The 24,718-nt window shown below is 59.1% G+C and overlaps 1 protein-coding gene across 7 annotated transcripts in view; it reads left to right on the top strand.

The window, feature by feature from the left end:
• Positions 1-3,708: 3,708 nt before the first annotated feature.
• DGKD (diacylglycerol kinase delta) overlaps positions 3,709-24,718 on the top strand; it is a 67,637-nt gene continuing 46,627 nt past the window's right edge. For 6 of the 7 annotated variants that reach the window (XM_051999287.1, XM_051999285.1, XM_051999288.1 and 3 more), the window contains exons 1-3: positions 3,734-3,822; positions 17,039-17,149; positions 19,091-19,171. In XM_051999287.1, coding sequence (XP_051855247.1) covers positions 17,057-17,149; positions 19,091-19,171 — 174 coding nt within the window. In that variant the 5' untranslated portion in view covers positions 3,734-3,822; positions 17,039-17,056. Of the gene's footprint in view, positions 3,823-17,038; positions 17,150-19,090; positions 19,172-24,718 lie in introns of all 7 variants that reach the window. The other variant, XM_051999289.1, reaches the window with a different exon arrangement.

Here is a 24,718-nt window from a genome sequence, read left to right as displayed (position 1 = left end):
CTTAAATCCCATTTATTTGTATTAGGGCATCACGCCCTCTCCAGAAGGACCACCAGCAACAACGTGGAGATTGAGAGTTTGATGTTTAATCCTTTTTTATTCTTTATTTATGGATATATTTGTGTTTGCAAAATTCCACCCACAAAATCCTAACAAATATAAAAACCACAAATACATATTTTTTCTTTCCATTTCTTTAAAAGAGGTTGGCCCCTCTAGGTCGTCGGGATTCCCTTCCACCTCTAACCCTGATTTTGTGAAGAGAAAGTCCTCAGCATCTCCACCAACTCTTCCAGTTTGGTGTTTTCTACAATTTCCCCGGTGGTACCTCGGGCCTCGCTTAGGCTTTCTATAAAAACGTGGAGCCGGCCAAGGACTTGGCCCTCCTGAACTGACCCAGTTCAGACTCTGACCTCTGGTCTCTCCGCAAGTTGATAGTTTGGTCCTCCAGCCCCTGGGTGATGGGCAGTTATTACCCAATATACAACTATACTGAAGAATGAATAAAGTATACGCCTGACAAGTGCCGAAATTATAAGGAATTACAGATTAATTTAAAGGTGTTATTGAATTCCTAGTAACTTCTTATCATCATGCATTTTCCAATCAACTATTATTTGTAGTACTTTTATCATGTGATAAAAGTGGGGGAGGGTCTAGGAAGTTGACATTTAAAAGGGGTTCTCAGACTCCAAAAGACTGAGAATCACAGCTCGAACCCCAAATTTTTCATCTCCTTTCTACAGTGTTAATGAGCTACATTCAGAGATACAGGGCTGGGGGCAGCGAGGTGGTGCAGTGGGTAGAGCACCAGCCCTGAAGTCAGTTCAAATCTGGTCTCAGACACTTAACACTTCCTAGCTGTGTGACCCTGGGCAAGTCACTTAACTCTAATTGCCTCAGGGGAGGAAAAGCCTTTTATTTTCAAAATACAGGCAAAGACAGTTTTCAGTGTTCACCCTTACAAAACCCGGTGTTTTAAATTTTTCTTCTCTTCTTCCCCCTCTCCCCTTGACAGCAAGTAATCCATATAGGTTAAACGCGTGATTCTCTACCTACTTCTACATTCATGATGCTTCGCAAGAAAAATCAGATCAAAAGAGGAAGAAAATGGAGACGGTAAAAAACAAGCAAAAAACAACAACAAAGGTGAAAATATGACGTCGTGCTTCACATTCCGTTCCCATAGTCCTTTCTGGATGTAGTTGTCTCTCTCCATCACAAGTCTATTGGGATTGGCCTGAATCGCCTCATTTTTTTAAAAGCTTTTTATTTTAAAACATATGCATAGATAATTTTCAATATTTACCTTTGCAAAATCTTGTGTTCCAAACTCTTCTCTCCCTCCCCCTACCCCCGCCCCTAGACAGCAAGTAATCCAATGGATGTTAAACATGTGCGATTCCTCTATACATATTTCCCCAATTATGATGCACAAGAAAAATCAGATCAAAAAGATCCAAAATGAGAAAGAAAAAAAGCAAGCAAACGACAACAAAAAGAGTGAGAATGCCATGTTGTGGTCGCACTCAGTCCCCACAGGCCTCTCTCTGGGTGCGGACGCTCTCTGCATCACAAGATCATGGAACTGGCCCCAATCGGCCCATTGTTGAAAAGTCCCGTCCATCAGAATTGATCGGTGTATAATCTTGTTGTCGCCGTGCGCCGTGTTCTCTTGGTTCTGCTCATTTCACTTAGCATCAGTTCCCGTCAGTCTGAAACCCGGAACTTGTTCCGCCGTCCCCCGGCGGAGGGGCAGCCCCTCAGTTTCCACTTCGGCCACCACAAAAGGGGCCGCCACAGACATTCGTGCACCTGAATCCCCTCACTGTTGAAAACAGCAGAGTCCGTCGGAGATGATCGATGGGCTCTTTCTAGGTGGAGATCAGAAATGATGCCTCATGGAATCTGACAGTTAGACGGGACCTCAGGGGTCCTGTGGTCCGGTGCCTACACTAATGGGGGCCTCGCTCCTCCAGCCCCTGAGAGGGAACTGGCCCGGCAGCTCCTTCCGCGTTGGGACAGGGACACTGACCTTCCTGCAGCTCTTCCCGGTGGCTCCCGATTCTGCCCTCAGAGCCAAGCCTGACCTCTCCCTTTCCACTTGGTTGGTTGTTGTCCTTTGGTTCTCCAAGAGACAGAAATGGCATCACTGGGTCAGCGTTACCGTGGGCCCGACGGTGGCTGATCAGACCAACGGGAGCCACCACGGTCGGGCACAAATGGCCCCTGTGAACGTTGGGGGGGAGGGGCTCCTCACTGCACAGCTCTCATTTCTTCTGAGCTAATTCAGTTCTGCTTTGCTCAGGGCCACGCGGGCTGGTCTTGATCCCTAGGCTAAGACCCATTTCCTTCAACTGACTTTTAAATGGGAAGAACTTGCTACTCTCCATCTCCATCTGTCACTATGCTTAAACTGCCTGTCCCGGGCTTCCAGATGGGTCCGAGCAGGACAGAGTGCCCAGGGCTTGCCGCCATCTTGTGACAGGAAGCTCTGTGTCTCTGTCTCTCTCTTTTCTTGTTTTGTTGCTGAGGCAATTGGGGTTAAGTGACTTGCCCAGAGTCACACAGCCAGGAAGTGTGAAGTGTCTGAGGCCAGATTGGAACTCCGGTCCTCCTGATGTCAGGGCTGGTGCTCTAACCACTGCGCCCCCTAGCTGCCCCTAAAAAGCCATTATTAAAAGAAAATGTTAAAGAAAAAAAGAACCTATCATCCCAAAAGACAATGAAGGGGGCTCTTCTTAGGGAGGAGTTCACCGCTTCCCCTGCAGATGCTGACAAACGTGCCCTGAGCAGACCTGTGCTGCTCCTGTTCCGCGGAGCCCTTTGGCCGGCGGGCCTTTAGCGAAAGGCCCAGAAGCCACCGGGGCATGAGCCGCGGGGGGAAGGGCTGTACGGCGGGACGGCCCGCACTGGCTGCACGGGAGGGTCGGGAGCACCCCCGGTCCCTCCGGGGACGAGAAGCGTTATAAGGGATCTTTATTAAAGCGCTTTCTGGGAGGAAGGACAGCAAGGCCGCGGCTCCCTCGCTCCCTGCTTTCTTCTGCCTCCCAGAGGCCCCAGAAGCGAGTCTCGCGCCGCCTTCCGTCGCGGACAGAGGTTCCCGGGGCCTCCGTCCGGGCGCGGCTCCTTCTCTCGCGGGGCCTCCCCGGGGGACGCCGCCGGGCTCTCATCTCTGCCCCTCGGAGGGAGGACGTTCTGCTCTGTACTAGGGCCCGGATTTGGAGCCAGAGAACCTTGACCTGCCCCAGGGCTGATCTGCGAGACCTGCCCTTTGTCCAGTCGGCTCCAAGGGTGAGGGGAACAGAGGGGGGCGCCCCGGCCCCCCCAGTTCGGAAAGACCCGCGGCCTCGGCCGCTTCCCGCCCCGGTGTCCGTGGTCAAGTCATTCCACCTAAGCTTTGTCTCAAGAGCAGCCGAGGGGAGGGGGGGGAGGCGGGGGGCGTGGCCGGGGCGGGCTCCGGCGCAGGCGGCGAGGCCTCCCGTGGCCGCCAGGAGGCGCCCCTCCCCCTCCCACGCCCGGCCCCGCCCCCACGCCCGGCCCCCGGCCCGGAGGAGGCGGAGGCGGCGCCGCGGGAGCAGCGGCAGCGGCAACGGCAGCAGCGGCAGCAGCATGGCGGCGGCCCCCGGGCCTCCCCCGCCGCCGCCCCGGCCCCCGGCCGCGCCGCAGGCCCCGGCCGCGCCCGGCCCCGGTCCCGGCCCAGGCCCCGGCTCCGGCCCCGCGGGCCCCGAGGACTCGTCGGACAGCGAGCCCGAGCCCGAGCCGGGCTCCCCGCAGAAGCTGCTGCGCAAGGTGTCCACGTCCGGCCAGATCCGGCACAAGGTGAGGGCCGGGCCGGGCCGGGCCGGGGGGCTGCGGCGCGCGTCCCCTCCTCCCCCTGCTCCCGGGGCGGCGCGCGCCCCTTCCCCCTTTCCGGCATTGTCCCCCTCCCCCGTTCCCCTCCCGCTCCGCACCGCATCCCCCCTGCACCGGACTCCCCTCCCCCTCGGCACCGCATCTCCCCCCGCCCCCCCCTCCCCCTCGGCACCGCATCTCCCCCCTCACCCGCCCCCGCCCCGCGGCCAGGCCTCCTCGCCCCGAGGGCCCAGACGGAGGCCGCCCCCGGGGAGCTTATGTTCCGCCCGGGACACCCACGAGCCGCCGCGGAGGAGATAGCGGCGGCAGAGAGGGGCCCGCCCTGGCCGGGGCTGCCTCTCCCCCTGCTCCCAGGAGCGTTTGTTGGGGCCCTAGCGGGCCCACGTGCTGCCGGCCCCCTCCGAGCCCAGGGCCCGCCCGGGGGGACTTGCCCCGCTGCCCCCTCCGCCCCTCCCGGGCTCCGGCCCCTGGCCTGGCCCCCATGATAACAGGGTGCGGGCGAATGGCCTAGAGCGCCTCCGATGGGCTTGGGCAGTGGGCGCTGTTACCATCCCACTCTGGGAAGGGGGAAACTGAGGCCCAGGGCCACAAGCCGGGAGGGCGGGGGCGGATTCTGGGGCCGCCGGATGGTGCTGCGCCCCCGGTCTCCCAGGAAGGGCTCCCGGAGGGGGTGACCCTGGGCCGGGCAGGGGGTCCCACGGTGCCGGCTCCAGGGGCCCGGAGCCCAGAATTACGCAGCCCGGAGGCCCAGATGAAGGGGGCTGCTTGGGCACCCCTGCCCCGGGCGCATCTTGTCGGTGACTGACCAGCTGCCTCCCTGGCGGCCCCGGTGCTTCCACTGCAGGTTGGCTTTTCCCTGGCAAGCACTTCCCCAGGAGGCCCTTCTGGAGGCCCCCCACGGTCCCAGAGGAAGGACGGGAAGGAGGCCGGGGCATGAGGGGCTGCCGGCCCAGGGGTGAGAGGAGCGAAAACGCGGAAAGGACCAGGGTTCATTAGCAGGAATCAGATTGTTCGGGGACCTTCATCCGCAGACCTTGACCTAAATGATTGCTCGTTGATTCACTGACTTGGCCAAAGTCTCCCAAGAGACTCGGATGTTGCAGCGTCCGGAGGGCGACTCAGCCTGGACTCAGGGGATGGGATTGATTTACCTGCGCCTCCCATCTGTAAAATGGGGATGGGAACAGCCCCGGCTCCTGGGAGGGGCAGAGGAGATAAAGGCCCGGAGCTGCCAGCTGCTCTTCGGGGCGGGGCTTCCTGCCAACTGCCCCGGGGGCGCAGCCTGGCACTGGCAGCCGTTTGGGCCTTAGAGGGGACCCAGACCCTGTGAGGTGAACCCCAAGCCTCAGAAGGCTCCGATTGAGCCTTTAAAGTGCCCAGGACTCTGTCTGTGTCCCTGCCCTCAGGGAGCTTCCACTATATACAGGGGCATGTGTGGGGTAAACTCCCCGAGGGCAGGGGACATATATATATATTTATATTTATACACACACACACTCACACACTCACACACTCACACACACACTCACAGAGAGACACTTACACTCACACACACTCACACACACACACACTCACAGAGAGACACTTACACTCACACACACTCACACACACACTCGGGTCCCAGAGGGTGCCATGGGTGGCCCCCGGGCACTGCCACTGGCCAGCACCCTCTGAGAGAAGGACTTGTGCTGCCTCCAGCCCTGGGCGCCTTCCCGGGCGCCGGCCCCGTCAGCTGTTCCCACTTGGCAGCGGGGCCTGGCAGGTGTGGAGCCGAGCCCCTGAGGATGCTGCCCGCCACACCTGCTCAAGCGCGCGCTCTCGGGCCGCCTGTTGGCTCCTGAGCTGTAGAGTGTGGGAAGGAGGCAGCCCCTGTGGTCTAGCAGGGCCCTTGGGGGGGAAATGGCCAGATGCGGAGGGGGAGGGACCCCGGTTCTGGCAGATTAGTCACCGCAGCTCGTATCCGGTGACGGCCCCTAGGAGCGCGGTGTTGGTCTAAAAGCCGCCCCCGGCTGCCGAGCAGGGGGGGGAGGTTAGGAGCCCAGGGCTTCCTGGAGGGTCGGGATTTCAGCATCGCTTTCTGTTGGCAGAGCCTCGTGCGGCGAACGTTCGGCGTTCCTTAAGTGCTCGCCGTGGGTCGGGCACCGTGCTCGCCTCGGGAGTGTAAGTGTGAGCAGGGAGGGGGTCGTCGTCCTCGGGGTCACAGCTAAAGAGGGAAGTGGGCACGTAAGAGGAAGCCGGGGCACAACAGAGACAGTCTGGGGGGTGAGAGTGGCACGGGGGAGGGGGAAGTGGGTGGCCTGGGCACCTCCCCCCCGCGGGGCTCCTAGGAGGAGGCTGCTGGGAAACGCCGGTGCCCAAAGATGCCCGAGAGGAGGCAGGAAGTCAGGGAGCCTGGGGGGCCCCTCACTGGCTCACGTGGCCCGGGCCTGGGAGGCCTGGAGTCCAGAAGGCTCCTTTCACAGATTAGGAAACTGAGGCCGGCGAGGTCACTGAGGAAGGGCTGGCACCCCCGGCCGGCCAGCGCCCTTAAGGCAGCCGCCCTGTGGAGTGAATGTTGTCGGAGTAGCCAGTGATGGTCCCAAAGGGACCAAAGAAAACCTAAGAAAACCTTCGACATCGGAATGAACACCAGGGGCTCCATAGAGAGTCCTTCTCTCTCCTTCTCCGGACCAGTTGCCCGGAGCGTCCTCCCGGACTCTCACCCCAGAACCTGCAGCAGCTGTGCAGCGGAGTCCTTCCTCGGGAGCCCCTCGGCAGGGGCTGGAGGTCGCTGCCCGACTGGGCCGGACGGGCGGCTCCCCTTGCCCACCCTGCTATGTTCTGAGGCTGCCGTTAGGCTACAACCGTGGGATGGGGAGACTCTTAGAAGAATCCCAATCACAATCACCTTCTCAGGCAACGCTTATTAAGTGCCCGCTGTGTGCCCGGTTTTGGAGACTGGAGGCCGAGAAGAGCCAGTTCCCCTCACGGGGAGCTCACGTCCTGTTGGGGACGTGAGCAAGACAGACGTGTCTGCGTGTGCACACGGAGACGCGCCCAAGGGATTGTGGGAGAGTCTCTGGGAGGAGGGGGCGGCGGTCGGGCTGAGGGGGACGCCGCAGGCGGGGCAGGCGGGCGCTCCAGGAATGTCGTGAGAAAAGGCCCGTGCCCTCCCAGTCATTAGTGAAGCCGGTGGCAGCGAGCGAGGAGCAGCACGAGAGCCGTCACCGAGGAGCCGGCCGGTCCCACCAGGGGAACGGCCGCTTGGCGTCTTCTCCACGTCTTCTGCCACGTCTCTGCTTGAGATCTCGGGGAGACCAGCCCGGCTTCGATCCAGTCCGAGGCTGGGGAACCATCAGTAACCGCCTCCTGAAGTCTTCCTCCCTAGAAGGCTGAGAATCTTCCGGTCCGGCCTCCTTTACGTACCGCCTTCTCCCGAGAAGATGGCGAGCTCCTCGCAGACATGGCCTCTGTTTTGTGCCCGGCACGGTGCCTGGCACCCAGGGGGCACCTGATGTCTGCTGGCCGTGGGCGTGGCCAACCCGGGGTGTCTGCATGTCGGGCGGCTCCCCTGGGCCCCGTGGGGAAAGGAAGAGGCAATTCTGCAAATCCCGCTTATCCATGAAGGGCCCCGGATCTCCCTGCCGAGCTTCTCCTGCACAGAGGCCAGGAGGGAGCGAAGAAGCGGGATTCTGGCGGGTCCCTTTCTGAAGCCGGATAAACACGTGGGGATTGTGGGGGCTCTCCCGGGGTGTGTCTGGTGGGGCGCCCCCACGCTCCGGTTCTGTGTCCCCCGCTCCCCACCCCATCTGTGGGCAGCCGCCAAGCAAATTGGATTAACGGGTTTGAAATAGGAAAGTCCCTAATGCCTCACACGCAGTTTGTTCCGTGGGAAAGGACATAGAGTTCAGACCTGCTTCTCCAAAGTGAGAGCGTCTGATGCTCTCAGAGAGACGTTGGGGGCCGAGCCCGAAGCCCCTCCTGGGCAGCCTGGCCCCGGAGTAAAGCTCAGAGTGGTTCAGTTAGAAGATGTAGAAGTGAGGCAGAAGCTCCGGATGATTTCCTGCTATCCTCAATCACTCGGGATTCACCCTCCCCTGGCCCCACTCTCGCCAACGCTGCTCCTACCTCCCACCTCACCGTCCCTTCGGTTCAGGTTCCTTTTGTGTGTTTCCTTGTATTAGAACGGAAGCTCCTTGAGAACTGGGGCTGCCTTTTTGCTTGTGTCGTATTCTCAGTACTTAGCCCTGTGACACAAAGTAATCTCTCCCTCCCTCCCTTCCTTCCTTCTTTCCTCCCTCCCTCCCTTTCTTCCTTCCTTCCTTCCTTCCTTCCTTCCTTCCTTCCTCCTTCCTTCCTTCCTTCCTTCCTTCCTTCCTTCCTTCTTTCCTCCCTCCCTCCCTCCCTCCCTTCCTTCCTTCCTTCCTTCCTTCTTCCTTCTTTCCTCCCTCCCTCCCTCCCTCCTTTCTCCTTCCTTCCTTCCTTCCTTTCTCCTTTCCTTCCTTTTGAATCTCCTTGTCTGTGTGTCTGTTTTCCTCTAGTAGAAAGCAAACTCTCCCATGGGGCTCGTGGCCCCTTTTTCTCTGCCATGAGCTTAAAGCTTGATCTGGTCTATAAAGCGCCGCCAGCTCCGAGATTTTCAGACTTGGGAGAAGCGCTCCGCATGTGTTTTTACCCTTATCCATATTTCCTTAGAATCCGCTGTCACTTGTGTTAACAGCCCGGTGCCCAGGGCCCAAGGAGGAAGGGATAACGACCAGCAACGTGGGGAAGGGTCCGGGGGCCTCAGCTGTCAAGTGAGAAGTGGCCCAAAATGTGTCATCAAAGGGGAGGGTGAAACACACGCAAACCCGATACACGTGACAGCGCCTCAGGAAGCCCCGTATGGCAGGACGGAGGCGGGGCCCTCGCGGTGTGAGGCACACAGTGGGCGCCTCGGGAGTGCTTGCTGACTGACTGACCCAGCTCTCCCTAAGTGGGAACATTTGTAGCCCCTTCTCCAGGCTGGGAGAGGAGCTGATGCCCATGAGGCGCTTTGCAGACCTGCTGGGGCCGTGGGAACGCGGTTATTACGGTCGCGGGAGGAGCGGAGCCTCCCTTGTGACGGAACGGCTGGGGTGCCAGGCCGTAGAAAGGCGAGAACTTGGCCCAGGACCTGACCCCCCCTGCTTCGAGCGTGTAGAGCCCCAGTGCAGGCTCGTCGGGGAGAGAAGCTGCGCTTTCCCAACATTAAATCTGGGACTGCGAAGGCAGGGAGCTGCGCCATCCCCGGGCAGATCCAGACAAACCCGCGTCCCTTCGGAACCGAATCTCGGCTGGCGGCGCTTCTTTCCTGCGCCAGCGCCGTCCGGGAGCTCCCCGGGTGCTGCCGACCGCAGCCGTCACCGAAGCGGGGCCGGGAAAGCGGGCCAGAATCCGGAGCTCGGGGTATCCTCCCCGCGTCCCCCTCCCTCCTTTCTGCCCGGGGGGGCCTCTGGGCCAAAGTGGCCCCCGTGGCCTTTCACCCTCTGGAGCTGAGGCTCCCGGCATCTTCTGCCTCTGTCGTCTCCCCGGCCTGGCTGCCAATCGTGCTCCCGAAGCCCGGACGGAGGCTCCCCGGCCCAGGGAGCCTCCGGGGCTGCCCGCTGCCGCTCTGATCGAAGGCGGCCACGGGGAGCAGCCGGCACTTCCTCTCTGGGCTCGCCCTCGGCCGCCAGCTTGCAGCAGAATGGGGTGTTTAGCGGCTCTGTAGAAGCGCAGGGGGCACAGGCATGTTAGCACGTGGGTTAGTCAGCTCTGGCCTCATAATGCAGTTTGCCCCCCCGGCCCCCAATAATCCTCGTTCTCCGGACCCCTGGTCTCTGGGAGGCCCCGGCCCAGCGCGGAGCCTTTTCCGGTGCCCGAGACACTTCCCCTCTGCTCTTCCTCCCCTTCCAGCCTCCCCCGCTGCTTTCTGCTAGGAAGCCAAGTCTCCACAGTGCCCCCCCCCCATTATTTCTCACTCTGCATTTATTTTCTGTTTCCTGATCTGGGGGCGCTTTGGTTTCTCCCAAGAGAATGGGGGCGGGGACTGGTAGGTTCTTCCCCTCCCAGCCCCGAGCCCGGTCCCTGCGCCCCTGGAGGCTCTTCTGCCATGTCCTTGGATGGGTGAATGTGGCAGCCCCGGGGCAGGTGCTCTGGCGACAGCCCGGCCTGGAGGGGCAGAAAGGGAGGCGGCCGGGCCTGGGTCCAAGTCTGCCCCCTCCCCCTCACCCCCCACCCAGGCGGCCCCGGCCCGGCCCCGGGAAGCAGCATCACACTGTGGGGCAGGCGCCGCTCTGTGGGCGCTTTGCAGACACGGTCTGATGTGCTCCAGTTCCAGCTTCGGCCCCTCTGCCGGCAATCCTCCCAGCCACAGGGGGGCAGAAAAGGGGAGAGGTCAGACACCCGCAGGAACTCCAGGACTGGCCCCTGTCACTGTTGGCGGGCGCAGAGAGGAGGCCGAGCTGAAGGTTTACTCCCAGTCCTCGGGTTCCGGGTTTCAGGCCTCGGCCTCTGTCTCTCTCTGTGTCTCTGTCTCTCTCCTGTCTCTGTATCTCTCTCTCTGTCTCTCTCTGTCTCTGTGTGTGTGTGTGTGTGTCTGTCTCTTTATCTCTCTCTGTCTCTTTCTCTCTCTGTGTCTCTGTGTGTGTGTGTGTCTGTCTCTTTATCTCTCTCTCTCTCTCTGTCTGTCTGTCTCTCTGTCTCTTCTCTCTGTCTCTCTGTCTCTCTCCTGTCTCTGTATCTCTCTCTCTGTCTCTCTCCCACTATTTTATTTTCTTCCCAATTACATAGAAAACAGTTTCTGACAGTTTTAAGACTTTTCCGTCCAAATTCTAACCATTCCTCCCTCTGTCCCTCCCGGAGAGTAAGCCGTCTGTCCACGCGCAATCACGTACAGCATTTCCATGTCAGGCCGAAATCACAGAAAAGGAGAAAGTGAGGCCGGGGGCTTCTGTGCATTCAGCACCGGCTCTTTCTCTGGAGGCCGACACCCTCAGTGGGAGTTCTCGGGATTGTCTTGGATCATTCTTTTTTTTTTTATTTTATTTAATAATAACTTTATATTGACAGAACGCATGCCAGGGTAATTTTTTACAGCATTATCCCTTGCATTCACTTCTGTTCCGACTTTTCCCCTCCCTCCCTCCACCCCCTCCCCCAGATGGCAAGAGTCCTTTACATGTTGATTGGGTTACAGTATATCCTAGATACAATCTATGTGTGCAGAACCGAACAGTTCTCTTGTTGCACAGGGAGAATTGGATTCAGAAGGTAAAAATAACCCGGGAAGAAAAACAAAAATGCAAACAGTTTATATTCATTTCCCAGTGTTCTTTCTTTGGGTGTAGCTGCTTCTGTCCATTGGATCATTCACGGTCTGGTACTGCGTTCTGGTTCTTCTCGTCGGTTCGTGTGAGCTCTCCCATGGTTCCCTGAAATCCTCCTGAAGCGAGCTGGGGCCCCTTTAAGAAACTTTATTCCCTATTATCTGTGATCTTTTCAGCCCCTCAGCCCCCCAGGCCAGGGCCTGTGATTCAGTGACAAATCCCTGTCAGAAGCTTCCCTTTGAATTCCCACGGGACATCGGGCTGTCCCAGCCCCCACCAAGACACCAGTGTAACAGCTTCCCTCAGCGAAGGCCTTTGCGCCTGGCACCGCAGCTCCCTTCCCTGCCCGGACCTTCTGTCCGCTGGGAACTGCGTCCCCTGGGGCCAAACTCCATTTCCCGGCATCCGCCTCCGGCCCAGCTGATTTCTATCTACCAAGAAACTTTCGTTTTCCAGCTGATGTTGGGGAATGAGGAGGTTCCTTGGCTCCTGAAGCCCCCGACCTGCAGACGGCCGGGACAGCATCCCTCCCACTTTCATTTCTCGGCCGGTGACACTCCGTCCCCTCGTGGACCGGGCCCTTCCCCAGCTGCCGCGGCCTCTTCCTTCCCAGTTCTTTGCGGGGGCAGAAAGAGCTGCCCTGCCTATCTCTGCACCCGCAGCCTTCTTCCCTTTCCTCAGATCTCTGGGCGGGAGAGGGAGCCGGGATTGTTGGGTCAAAGGGCACACACTTTAATAACCCCTTGGGCTTAACTTTGGGAGTTTTTTAAAGAGCAAAAAGCCCTGGGGACGCTTAGGCTCCCATTTCTCCAGGTCGGCTTCCGGGGCTGGTTCTGGGATGCTGGGAAACTCCACATCCTGGCAGGTGTGTCCCTGCCTGGGGCCTCCCACCTGGGTCCCTGCCGCTCCCCTCCCCCGCCAGTCTCTCAGGTGTTCTTTGCCCCAGACCCTTCCCCTGCCCCTTCTGCCGTGTGTGGGGAGCTCTGCACACAGTAGGTGCTCAGTTGAATCCACATGGGCCGGCTCCTGCTGGGAAATAGGTCTTCCCTGGAGTTGAATCCACAAAACCCTTGTTCTGTGTCCACAGCGTTTGTTGCCGTTTGTCTGTGCAATTTGCAAAGCCCCGGGAGGGTCTGCCTTCCCGCCTTCCGGCCTTCCTAGAATTGCAAATGAGGTTCGGGGGAAGTGGCCCTTAACCTTGGGGGCCTGGCTCGGGGACACAAGATGCAGCTCCAGCTTTTCGGGGCCCACTTAGCAAGAAAGGAATTCCCGGCGGGGGGGCCTGGTAGTGCTGGGCTGGGAGAGCGGGAGCGCCTGGGGTCAGCGGAGTGTGTGCCCGAGGCTCTCCGGCCGTGCTGCTGGGAAGGGGAGGGGGCACGGCGCAGTCAGCGGTTTGGGGGTCCCTGCACCCCAGGAACTTAAGGGGGACAGAGGTCGGCCGGGGGGCGGAGCTAATGCGGGGCGGTCTGTGGATGACTGGGATAAAGGCCTTGCCGGGAAGCTGGGAGGGAGCTCTCACATGGAGGAGGACAGGCAGAGAGTGACCGTGGGGCCCATCGAGCCTGAGGTCCCCGGTGCGGCTGGGGGGGGGGGGCGCCCGCTGGGAGCACATCCGGGCTGTGGTCGGGAAGGGCTCCGAGGAACGGGAGAGTCGGGAGAAGGAAGGCCTCGGTCCCGCGAGGGCTGCCCGGGGGCTGGGGACCTTCACCCTGGGCTGTCCAATCCACTTGGCATGTATTAAGCACCTACTGTGTGCTGAGCGCTGGGATACAATTGCTAAAAGATGGCTCTTTTCTCAGGGCACCCACAGGCTTCTGGGAGAAGGGGGGACAGGCAGGAGGGCAGCACAGCGGGGACAACCAGGCCCAGCCACCGATGCCCGGGGGACAGAGCGAGGGGAGGGCCAGAACCGGCCCCACCCAGCCTCTCCCACACTTGAGGATCTCAGGCCAGTCTGAGTCTCTCAGGGTCATAAAGTTCCCCACCCTGGGGACCTGTTCCTGCCTCTTCCTCTTCCCACCTTCCTCTTCCCTCCCTCTGGCTGGAGAGGGTCCAGGTGGGACCTCGGAGAGCTCCTCCCAAACCCCCTCCCTTTTCCCCTCCTCGCCCGCTGGCGACACCCTGGGTTTCAGGCTCTCGAGCCGGTTTCCCTCCGGACTCGGCCCCTTTGGTGCCCTTAGAGTGAGCGCTTCCTGGAGCCTCTCCTGTGTCCCGGGCTTAGCCAGGTCCCAGCTTGGGCTTGCTCTTAGGCCTGCCGAGGGCTGCCCGGGGCTTCCGGGGGGGCTGGTCACGGCGGGACCTGGGCCGGGTCAGACCCATGTTCTCACGTGTCTCCCCCGACGTTACATCCCGACTGTTTTCAGTGAAAATGAAACTTCAGCGTCACCCACTTGATCAGACAGGATCCCACTCCCCCGGGGGCCTCTAGAAGGTGAGACGGCGCCTGCGGGCGCTGCCCCCCTCGAGTTGGGCTCCTGGAGAGAGGATCCGTCGGCGTCTCCCGACCCCAGGGCAGTGATTTCGCTGAAGAAGGGGGAGTGAGAGGAACGGACACTGTCCGTTGTCAGAGTGTGGAAGTGGGGGGAGGAGGAGGAGGAGGAGGATGTGGCCTGGACTTCCCCAAAGACCCAAGAGCCCGGCCCAGGGAGCTGGGCAAAGGGCCACGAAGGGACTGGGAGCCAGGGGAGCGTGAGCCGCTCGGCTCTGCATCCGCTTCCCTTTTGTTCTAGGAGCTGGTTTGGGAGCCGGAATGGCTGGTACCTGGGCCGTGGCCAGCACCCGGGGCTTCATTGTGCTGACGAGAGCTCTGGGACTCAGTTTCCTCGTCTGTACAGCGGGGGCTCAGACCAGGGGGTCCCTCGGAGCCTGTTTCTCACTGGGGCGCTTGGGGCGTCCCTCTGTGCGGCGCATTTCTCGCTCTGTGAGGCAGCCCCTCGGGGAGACCGTGGTAGACTCTGTGACTCACCCTGGTCGTGGGACTGGCAGAACCTGAGGCGGGCTCCGGGCCCGGGGCGCTCTCCCCTTCGGGGGCTCTGGGACGGGCTGCCTGAGTCCGTCAGTGCCGGGGACTCGGGGGAATTATAGGCAAGGGGAGTTTGGGGGTGTCTGGTGGAGGCCGGGCCCCTCAGCTTGCAGGTGATCCCCCCGAGAGCAGGTCAGGCTCGCGCTTGGCGCACTGTGGGCGCTGGATACGCGCTCCTCCCTTCCCCCAGACGCACGGCTCAGAGCGGGCCGCCCCTGGTGAAGAAGCTCCCGGGATTCTTTAGGGAAAAGCGCAGACCCCTTGTCTGCCTCCCTGCACAGGCCCCGGGGCCTCCTCTCGGCCTGGCCCAGCTGCTCCCCCCGGGTGCTCGGGTGCCAGGCAGCGGCCCCGGGCGTCTTTGCCCTCAGGCCGCCTCCATCCTCACGGGGCATCGATGCAGCCCCCGGCCAGTCCAAGCCCACCGCGGGGTCCGAGGGGAGGCCCTGCAGAGGGGGAGGGGAAGGGCCTGAGCTCGAATCTCTCTCAGCTGCCTCCTGGCCGTGTCCCCGCCCTCCCGGGGCTCATCGTCCTCATCTGAGGAGGAGGAGGAGGAGGAGATGAGGGCCTGGGAAGGCAGCTCTGCCTCCTGGACCCCCGGGACCAGGTCCTCGTATTGAAGGCCGAGCCCCTCGGTCTTTCACCTTCCCCCGTCGGACGCCATTTCTGCAGCCTCCCTTGCGCTCATGTCAGGTCGGCCAGGCCGGGGGTCCCCCTTCGGCCACAGAAGAGTCTCCTCCTTCCCTCTCTGGGAGCTTGTTGTTGATCCAGAAGACACAAGATGGAAATGGCCAGTTCCTGTTTCTAACTGGGCCGGACTAACCAGGCCCATAACCTGACGCGCCTGCGAGACGTCCGAGCCGCGGCCTCGGGAGTTCTCTGCTGCCGGGGTCCCTCAGAGGCCCCTGCCCGGCCCCGCCGTGAATGACACTGGCCGGAGCCGCAGCGGGAGCCGAGGTCCCAGTGCTGGGGAGGCGGCGCAGTCCCACCCAAGAGAAAGTTCAGTTCGTGCCAACGCGGCAGAAAAGGGCTGGGGGTCGTCCACCCGCCGACGCGCAGAGGCCGGGAGCGCTAAAAATGGCGCCGCAGCTCCCTGGGTCTGGGGGAGCGAGGAGGTGGGAGCAGGGACGGCGACGCAGAGAGATGGAGACAGAGATGGAGAGAGAGAGAGAGGGAGAGGAGAGAGCCTTGGGGAGCAGGGGAGAAGGCCTTGGGTTGGACTCCCAGGGGGCTTTGCTTTTTCGTCAGAAACGTGCATCTCGGAGACAGGCGAGAGCCCCAGCACGTTTCTTCCTGTGGAGAAGGGTTTTTGTTGTTTTGGGGGCGGCAGGAGGGTCTCTTTGTTGCTCCTGCTTTAAAGGAGGAGATGGAAGAGCGAGTGTGTGTGTGTGTGTGTGTGTGTGTGTGTGTACGCGCAGGCCTCTGGTGTGAGTGACCCCACAGAATTTGGGGAGCGCTGTGAGAAGGGGGGGCCACTGGAGCTCACCAGACTGGGAGGAAGAGGAAGAGAGCTGCCCACCCGCTGCCCCCTGTGGTGGGCCCAGGCCCAGGGGCTCCTCAGACCCCGGCCCCTTGGTCCTGCCCTTGGGCTCCGGGTGCCGGCTGCTGCCCAGTCTGTTTCCCAGGCGCGCTCCCTCCGTCCGGCCTCTCTCCTGGCCCTGGGTAACTGGCCCGGGCTTCCAGAGGAAGGGGGCTCCTCCTCGGCCTGATCCCGTCCTGCTCCTGGAGTTTCCCTGGCACTCCTGGGGACGCCGCAGAAAAGGGCGAGGGGCGCCAGGGCCGCCGGAAGGGAACACGGACGGGAGGCTTGGCTTTTGGCGGAGGAGCGGCTGGAGAATGAAGGGGCTCCTCGGGGAGCGGGGCAGGCCCGGCGTCATCGGTGAGAGAGACTTTGTCTCGCACCAAGAAGTAGACAAAGTGCAGAAAGACCCGAGTTCAAATTCTGAGTCTGTCACTTAGCCTGTGCCATCTTAGTTTCCTCCTCAGTAAAATGGGGGTGAGTTTTGTCACTGAGGACCGTGGGCAGATAGAGCCTGAGATGCTCTGCCCGGAGGCCCCGTTCGCCTCGTCCCCTGTCCCGTAACGTCCCTGAACCAGGCGGTTGAGGACAGGAGCAGAAGTTGTTTCTGCCTGCGGCCCCTCCGGGTTGGGGCGATGGGGGAGCCACCGTTCTGCTCCCCCCCCTCCACTGTGAGGGGTTCTGGGCATGCTGCAGCCTCGGGCCTCTGGCTCCCCTCGAACACGATGAGCCTTGGTGTTAGCGGGGGCTCCAGAGGGGCCGCACTCTGTCATGGCGTCTCATTCTCCCCGACTTCTGGCTCTGGGCCTGCCCTTGTGGGGCCCAACAGACGGGACCCAAGCGTAGTTCCTGTGCCGTGGGCCTGGCGTGAGAAATGTGGGGGGCGTGGATCCCCTCGGGGCCGGAGCCACAGACAGAGCCCAGCCCTGGGAGGTGGCCGCTAGCCAGACAACATGGAGATGGCCCGAGCAGAGCTGGGAAGCCCCAAATGTTGGCCCCTGGGGAAAGCCTCGCTTCGGCTGCCGGGACGGGGGGCAGCACGCCTCCCAGGAGCCCACCCACAGAGGGGTACCATTGGACGGGCCCCTCAACATGCTCTCAGGCCTCGGGCTCCCCCAGGCTCCACATTGTCCCCCTAAGGAGGCCGGCTCTGGGGTCCCCCCTTTTTCCAGAGCTCTGACACATCACAGAGTCCACTTGGGATGGATGAGGGAGAGGGGGTCCCCGGGTCTCCTTGGAGCCCAATCCTCCTTCCTGCTCCGATGTCCTTTCCAGCTGGGCGATGGGGGGAGGGGCCGATGGGTCCTTGGTAACGGGGTCTGTTCTTGCTGCTTCCAGACGATCATAAGAGAGGGGATGCTGATGAAGCAGACGAGTTCCTTCCAGCGCTGGAAGAGAAGGTACTTCAAACTTCGAGGACGGACGCTGTACTACGCAAAAACGGCCAAGGTGAGAGGCAGGGCCCCTGACCCCTCCCCCAACACTCCCCCCCTGTGGGCAGGGACCGGTGATCCCCGCAGTCAGAGGGCACCACTGAGTCAGGGCAGAAAGGGCAGTGACTCCCAGTGACCGGCTCGGGCTGCGAGCTCAAGGTGTGGTCGCCAGTCCCTGCTACAAACTCCTTTTTTATTCACGTGACATTTCTTAAACGGCTCCCTAGGAGAGAGGAGAAATCATGGCTCCCAATCCCCCAGAGACGGGACGTTTAGTGTCTGTTAAAAGCAGACCGAGCGTCCTGGGGTCACCAGCTTCGCCCTGAGCCTTGCCCCGGCCTTGGGGATGAGCGGGGCTTCTCCGCTCTGGGACGGGGGTCTGGGCAGTGGCTTCCCAGCCGTCCCCCATCTCGTGGCCTTGGGCTCGTGGACCCCGGTCCTACTGCCGGCAGGCCGTCTTCTCAACTTTCACGACTGATTAGAGATTTCTGGGTGTCCCCGGGCAGAGGAGATGGGGCCGGCCCCGGCCCAGGCTCCGGCAGGAAGGAGAGGGCTCGCCCGGCCCCGCGCCCCTCCCTTGGCAGGGCCTTGGACCAAAAGGAGAAGTGAGAAAAGCTGACCTGACTGTGCAGGGCCTGAGCAAGGCCTCAGTCCCCCGGCCGTGGCTCTGCTGGCCGATGGCGCCGTGGGATCCCCCCGGGAAGCAGGGAACGCTGGGCAGGCTGGGGAGCCACAAAGGTGGGGGGGCTTGAAGGGCCCACCCAGCCAGGAACCCTCCCCTGCTCCGCCCAGCATCTTCCCACTGCTCCTTCTCTGGGGCCGACAGAGCAAGTCCCGCCCTCTTCCAAGTGACAGCCCTTCAGATCCTTCCCCAAGCCCCCTCCTTTCCTGCTGAGCAGCCCCCGTCCCTCTTCCTGGGGCCTTCAGCGGGCTCTGGGGGAGCTTCAGGTGGTAACCATAGTAACCATCATACTAAGAAGCCCGGCCAGGGAGGCCCCTGGGCGCACTCACGGGCTGCAGAGCGAGCCGCCTTTTGTGCTCTGACCAGAGGAGGCCCCAGTGGGGCCCCGACCTCCCTGCCCTGCACCCTGGGCCACGTACGAAGTAGCTCGGGGAGCTCGAAGGACCCAGACAGGCGCGTCGCAGACGGGCGCCCTCTGCGGGACTCTGCCCCTTCCGGGCTGTGCCTTCCCTCCTGTCCTGTCACTTCTACCCTTCTAGCCTGGGTGTGTGGCTTAAGCTGGCTTCCTGCTCTTTTTAGGCTGCTTTTCTACCTTGGCTCCTACTGGGGGCTTCCCATCCCTGTAGCCTCAGCCAGCGCCGGGGGGGGGTGCGGCTCCAGAGTGGTTCGGGGCCTGTTTTTGGAGGAAGGCGGGGGTCGCACTTGCCCCAGAACGAGCCGTGGGGATTTTTGAGGGAGAATTGAAGGGAACGCCAGAGTTCTTGCTGTTTGATACTGAACTGAAAGAGAGCCGGGTTACGCTCGGTCGCGCTCTCTCCCCCCTTCGTCTCACAGGCTCAGATGTAATTGCATCGAGTGCAAGGAGCCTTGAAACATTGAGTCCATTTTGCTAATCAGAATCATGTCATGAATTTAAAGTGGGAAGGGCCGGCCCGGGAGCAGAGGTGCCAGAGCATGGCGGCCTCCCGAGCCGGAGACCTTGAACAAAACAGCTACGGATAGACCGGAGAGAAGGCTAATTTGAGGTTCTCTGCAGCCCTCCACGTCCAGCCGGGTCTCTTTGGGCCTTTAATTGAGGTGCATTTGAAGAATGGGAGAGTGTCCCTGGGAGAAGCCGGGCCCCTTGCCCTTGTTTGGGTGAGCTGTTAGCAGCCCCGGAGGGAGGGGCCTGGGGGCTCCCAGAGCATCCTTAGGAGGTTCTTTCGATGAGAAAAGCAGAGGGCCCACCGGCTCGGGGCGCATCCGGACTCAGGATTTCCGTCTCTCTGTTTCCAGTCGATCATCTTTGACGAAGTGGACCTCAGTGACGCGAGCGTGGCCGAATCCAGCACCAAGAATGTGAACAACAGCTTCACGGTAAGCCCCCCGCCGCCTCTTCCTGCGTCTTTGAGAGACCTTCCGGCCCCTCTGGTCGCCCTCCGGAGTCACCTTGTACTCTTTCCGGCCCCCTCTGGTGGTGAGTTCTCACCATCAGTCTGTGGCTGCCGAGGAAGCGCCCGTGCGGGAGGACATGCTCTGACTCGGGGACTGCAGGGGCCAGGTTTGGCTCGGTGTTTGTGGTGTGGTAGAGGGCCCGGCAGGAGCGGGCATGGGCTTGGGCTCGGGCTCCCAAGAGCCTCCCTACCTGCTTTGTCCCTGGGCTGCCGCCTCAGCGAAGGATCTCCTAGTTATTACCTAAGTCATTGCTTAGTTGCTTCCCCGGAGGGAGTTCTCCCCTCTCAGATGCCTCCTGTTGATCAAATAAGAAATCAAACTTGATCCTTCCTTTGATCTTCAGAATTTCTTCTTTTGCTCTGGTGGAATTGTCAGTTTGTTAGTGCCGGGTTTATAAAAACACTGGGACGTTGGTTGTGGGCTTTCCCCTCTTTACAAGTGGGAGCCAGATGTCCCCCAGGGCTGGTCCTGCAGCCTTTGTCACGTGGTTTTGTTTCCTACAGCCATAATCATTTGTTGTTGTTGTTTTTTTTTAATAACTTTTTATTGACAGAACCCATGCCAGGGTAATTTTTTACAGCATTATCCCTTGCACTCACTTCCGTTCCATTTTTCCCCTCCCTCCCTCCACCCCCTCCCTCAGATGGCAAGCAGTCCTTTACATGTTGAATAGGTTACAGTATATCCTGGATACAATATATGTGTGCAGAACCGAACAGTTCTCTTGTTGCACAGGGCATTTGTTGTTCTTTGAGTTGTTCTTTTGTTCGATGGCCTACAGAAGGTGCCCCGAGCTGACCGTATTTGGTCCCCGAGGCTTCCATCTCTTCTCGTTTCCTTTTTGCTTCTTTCCACACTGTCTTGATTTCTGAGAGAGAAATGTGGGCGTTTCCTCCGGGGCTTGTCCGTCTGCTTTTGCGCCCCACTTTTCCTTTGTGGCCTTCGAGGCTCGCTGCGCCCATGTGGTTAATGCTGATGGATCTCTTCGGCCAGGCCTGTGGGCTTTTCCCGTTTCCTGATGTGTCTTTGTGGAAGCTTTCTCTGAAATGAGGACGCAGCCCTTGAAGTAGAATCCTTCTGGAAGGGGCTGAGAGGGCGTCTGGTCCAATCCCTACATTTCATGGGTGAAGAAACCAAGGGTAGGGAAGTTGTGACAAGATTCAGATCCCACAGAGGGTGGGATTTGAACCCGAGGCCTCTCTGGGATGTGAGTTTCTTGTATGCGGCAAATTGTTGGGCTCCATTTCCGATCTCTTCTGCTTTTCCCTTTGGTTTCTTGGCCAGTTTAGTCGGTCAGCTTTCACAGTCATGATTGTTTTCCCTCCTTCAGTTCCTCTTCCATTTTTTTTGATATAGCCAGGTTCTGAGTTTGTTTTGCCTTCAGCCGCCTGATTAGCGTCCTCTCCTGGAGACGCCTCCTCCCTCCCACCTTCCGCCCAAGTCCAAAATCCTTGATCTACCCTGATTTATTACTTTTTTTTTTAACGTGCTTCCCTTGTCCATCACAGAAAAGCAGAGGGCCGCTTCTCCTCCGTCAGCCCGTTTCACTGTGTTTGAATGTTCTTTGTCAGTGGAACCCCCTTCTAAGAAATATTAATTCAGTCTTTTCTTTTTTCTCGTACTTTTTTCTTATTGTCAAGTCCAATATTTGACACCCTCCCCATCTTGGACTTTGCCTCCAAATATTCTCTCTATTTATCATCTGTGATAAGATTTCCAGAGGACTTTAGCTTTGTTTCCTCCTTTAATCAGCCTTGATTAGCGTAGGATTTGGACAGCTGCCTATCTGTTTAATCGTTTACCACTTTTTTTTCTTTCTGCCGCCATTAAAAAACCAGAGAAAAACAAACCGCTCTCTGCATAGTCTGGTATCCAAAACATAAATGAGGTTAGTCGTGCCCCCTTCGGGTGATGGGGACCATTTCTCATCCATCCTCTAGAGCCAAAGTGGATCATTGTGTTGATCAGGACTCTCAAGTCTTTATTACGTAATTGTTGTAGAGCCGATTCCCCGGCTTCTGGTCGCTTCACTCTATGTCATTTTCTAAAGATCTTCCCAGTTCTTCTGGGGCCATTCTTCTTTTCTTTTTTTAAGAGCTCAATCCTATTCTATTCCATGATTTGTTCATATGTTTTCCATTTAATGGCTGGACCAGCTTTCAGCTCCACCAACAATGTATTTGTGTGGCTATTTCCCAGAGTTTCTCCCAGTATTGATCATTTGCCATTTTTGTTGGCTAAGAATCTCTTAGACGTGCGGTGGGATCCCAGAGCAGCCCAGAATTGTGATGTTCCGGTTATGGGGAAGAGGGACACGTGGACCATCCCCCTGGATTTTTCTCACAGAAATGACCCATTCATACTCTTTGACCGTTTATAAGTTCTCCACCCCCTGTGGTGCAGAAATAATTTGTTTACACAATGTGTTTACACAGGGAGAGGAGGAGAAAGTGGCCTACTGGTCCCGTCATCAAAGCACCCAAAGTTACCTGAGCCACTCAGGACCCCAACCTCCCAGCTGAAAAGTCAGGGAGTGTTTTTCTCTCCAGACTCCACTTCAGAATGATTCCTGTTTGTTGCATTTTCCCATTGGTGTCTTCTCCAGTATTCTCTCTGTTTTGTTTTGTTTTGTTTTTTGCTGAGACAGTTGGGGTTCAGTGACTTGCCCAGGGTCACATAGCTGGAAAGTGTTAAGTGTCTGAGGTTAGATTTGAACTCAGGTCCTCCTGACTTCAGGGCTGGTGCTCTGCCCACTGTCCTACCTAGCTGTCTCTCCAATATTTTCTTTTTTTTTTAATATTTTATTTTATTTAATAATAACTTTATATTGACAGAATCCATGCCAGGGTAATTTTTTACAACATTATGCCTTGCACTCACTTCTGTTCTGATTTTTCCCCTCCCTCCCTCCACCCCCTCCCCAAGATGGCAAGCAGTCCTATATATATGTTAGATATGTTGCAGTATATCCTAGATACAATACATATTTGCAGAACCGAACAGTTCTCTTGTTGCACAGGGAGAATTGGATTCAGAAGGTAAAAATAACTCGGGAAGAAAATCAAAAATGCAAATAGTTCACATTCATTTCCCAGTATTCCTTCTTTGGGTGTAGCTGTTTCTGTCCATCATTTCTCCAATGAAACTCAGTTAAGTCTCTTTGTCAGAGAAATCCACTTCCATCAGAATACATCCTCACACAATATCGTTGTCGAAGTGTATAATGATCTCCTGGTTCTGCTCATCTCACTTAGCATCAGTCCATGTGAGTCTCTCCAGTCCTCTCTATATTCATTCTGTTGGTCATTTCTTACAGAACAATAATATTCCATAACATTCATATACCACAATTTACCAGCCATTCTCCAGTTGATGGGCATCCTTTCATTTTCCAGCTTCGGCCACTACAAACAGGGCTGCCACAAACATTTCCTCCAATATTTTCTTAATAGCCACCAGCAAAGGATGATTGTTTTTCTTTTGCTCTGCGTCTCTCTCTGTCTCTTACTCTCTCTGTGTTTTGTTCTTGTTTTTCTCTCTGCGTGTCTCTCTTTTGATTGTTTTTATTTTTAAATTATTGAACATTTCTTTTCTCTTCCATCACTCACTTCCCTCCCCCTCAATTTCAAAGTAAAACAATTGCCTCCTTACGTGGCTCTGGTGTGGATCGAAGCCCAAGCGCCCCCACCCAAGGGTTACCTTGTTATCTGCTGATTCTCCCTGGGGCGTAAGGGAGCCGGGTCCGATGGGGCGTCTCCTGGCTGCCGGGGCTGCTCCCATTGGCCCGTGCCCGGGACGCCCTGGGGCGTGGGAGGGGGGCCCTCATGCCCTGCAAGGCTCAGGAGAGACGCGGGTGAAGGTAATCCCTGGGTTTGGGGAGTTTGTAAGGGCTTGGTCTTTTTTTTTTTTTAATAGCTTTTTATTTATGAGTTCTATGCCTGGGTAATTTTTCAGCATTGACAATTGGCAATCCTTTTGTTCCAACTTTTCCCCTCCTTCTCCCCACCTCCTCCCCCAGATGGCAGCTTGACCAATACATGTTAAATATGTTAGAGTATAAGTTAAATACAATGTAAGGATACGTAGGACTTGGTCTTTTAAGAGACTGAGAGTCCTCCCGTTAGACAGATTTCGCCCCAGCTGGGGACCGGGCTGGGGCGGGGCCTGTGAGCCTGCCAGCGTCATCCAGGGCCTCCGAGCCTGGCGGGCTTTCCTGCTCTGTCCGGGCTCCCCGCCAGCGCTGGGGCCGTCCACCTGTCACCCCCCCAGTGCCCAGGAGCAGCGGCTGCTGCCAGCTTCCAGGCCCTTCTGCTCTCGGCGCTTCCTCCTGCCCCTCCTCGTTCTCCTCAGGCGCAGCCCTGAGGCTCCGTGTGCCCCTGAGACTCCCCACGAGGAGACCCTCGCTGTTAGCGGGGTCTCTAAAGGCGCTCCCTGACACGGGGGATGGGAACATTAACCCTGCGGCTGCCCTCGGGAGCCTGTGTCCGGGGGAGGGGGGCTCGTTTCCTGTAAACGTGAGGGTGGAGAGAAAGCCCCGACAGACCCGGGTCCGGACTCGCTTCCTTTGGGCCATGGCCTTGAACCCCCCGGAAGAAGCGGGCAGAAGTGAGAGGGCTTTCGGGTGCCTGGAGCCATGGGCCCTGCTCCCCTGGGGCAGCAGCCTGAGCCCGGGCCGGGCCCCAGAAGGGCGAGACAGGCCTGGAACTCACGGGCTGTGCTGACGGGGCCTGTCAGGCCAGAGCATTTTCAGAAAAGGGAGCTTGGGGAGAGGAGGCCAGTGAGAAGCTTGCTCTCTGCACCACCCCCTGCCCCCCATATTCAGGGTGGCCCCAGAGCATCGGCCCCAACCCTCCCGGGGCCCTCCCCTGGGGCCAGCCGGCCTCTGGGCAGTCAGGCTCAAAGCCCCACAGGCGGCGCAAACTCAGCCCGTGGAAGCCCCCGCTCCTCCTTCCCTGCCCGAAGGCCGCCGTCCCGCTAGTGCGGGGGGCTCTCGGTGCGCTCCGTCACCACTGACCACCACACCCCCCGGGGGCCCGCCGTGTCCCCCTCAAGGCAGAAAAACCATTTGATGGACTCGCTCTGTTCTCTCCTTCCCCCAAGAAGTGCGTCTTGGGGCCTGCGAGCAAACGGCCTGAAGGGGGCGTGCGCCCTGTGCTGCGGTGACTGCCCCCGGCCGTGCCCTCGGGCCTCGTGCTGACCACTCGGGCCCCGGCGGGTCCTCCTTTCCTCGCCAAGCCCGCTGCCGAGGACGTGGGACTCCCTGAGCTTGGGGGGCCCCGCGCAGGCACAGCCACCAGTCGGCTCGGAGCCCTTTAACCTCAGAGACCTTAACGAGGTCGCCCAACTTGGGCCCCGAAAGCCTGCCGAGGAAGGCGTGGAGCGTCCCCCCGGGAGGGACCGCCGCTCTCCTCGTGTCGCCGTGCCTTCAGGGAGTAAGAAAAAAAGCCCAGTGGGCGGCCTCGAGTTCCT

Source organism: Antechinus flavipes, chromosome 4, assembly GCF_016432865.1.
Source record: "Antechinus flavipes isolate AdamAnt ecotype Samford, QLD, Australia chromosome 4, AdamAnt_v2, whole genome shotgun sequence".
NCBI lineage: Eukaryota > Metazoa > Chordata > Mammalia > Dasyuromorphia > Dasyuridae > Antechinus > Antechinus flavipes.
Note: the sequence above shows the minus strand (reverse complement) of the source record. Positions and strands in the feature narration are given on the sequence as shown.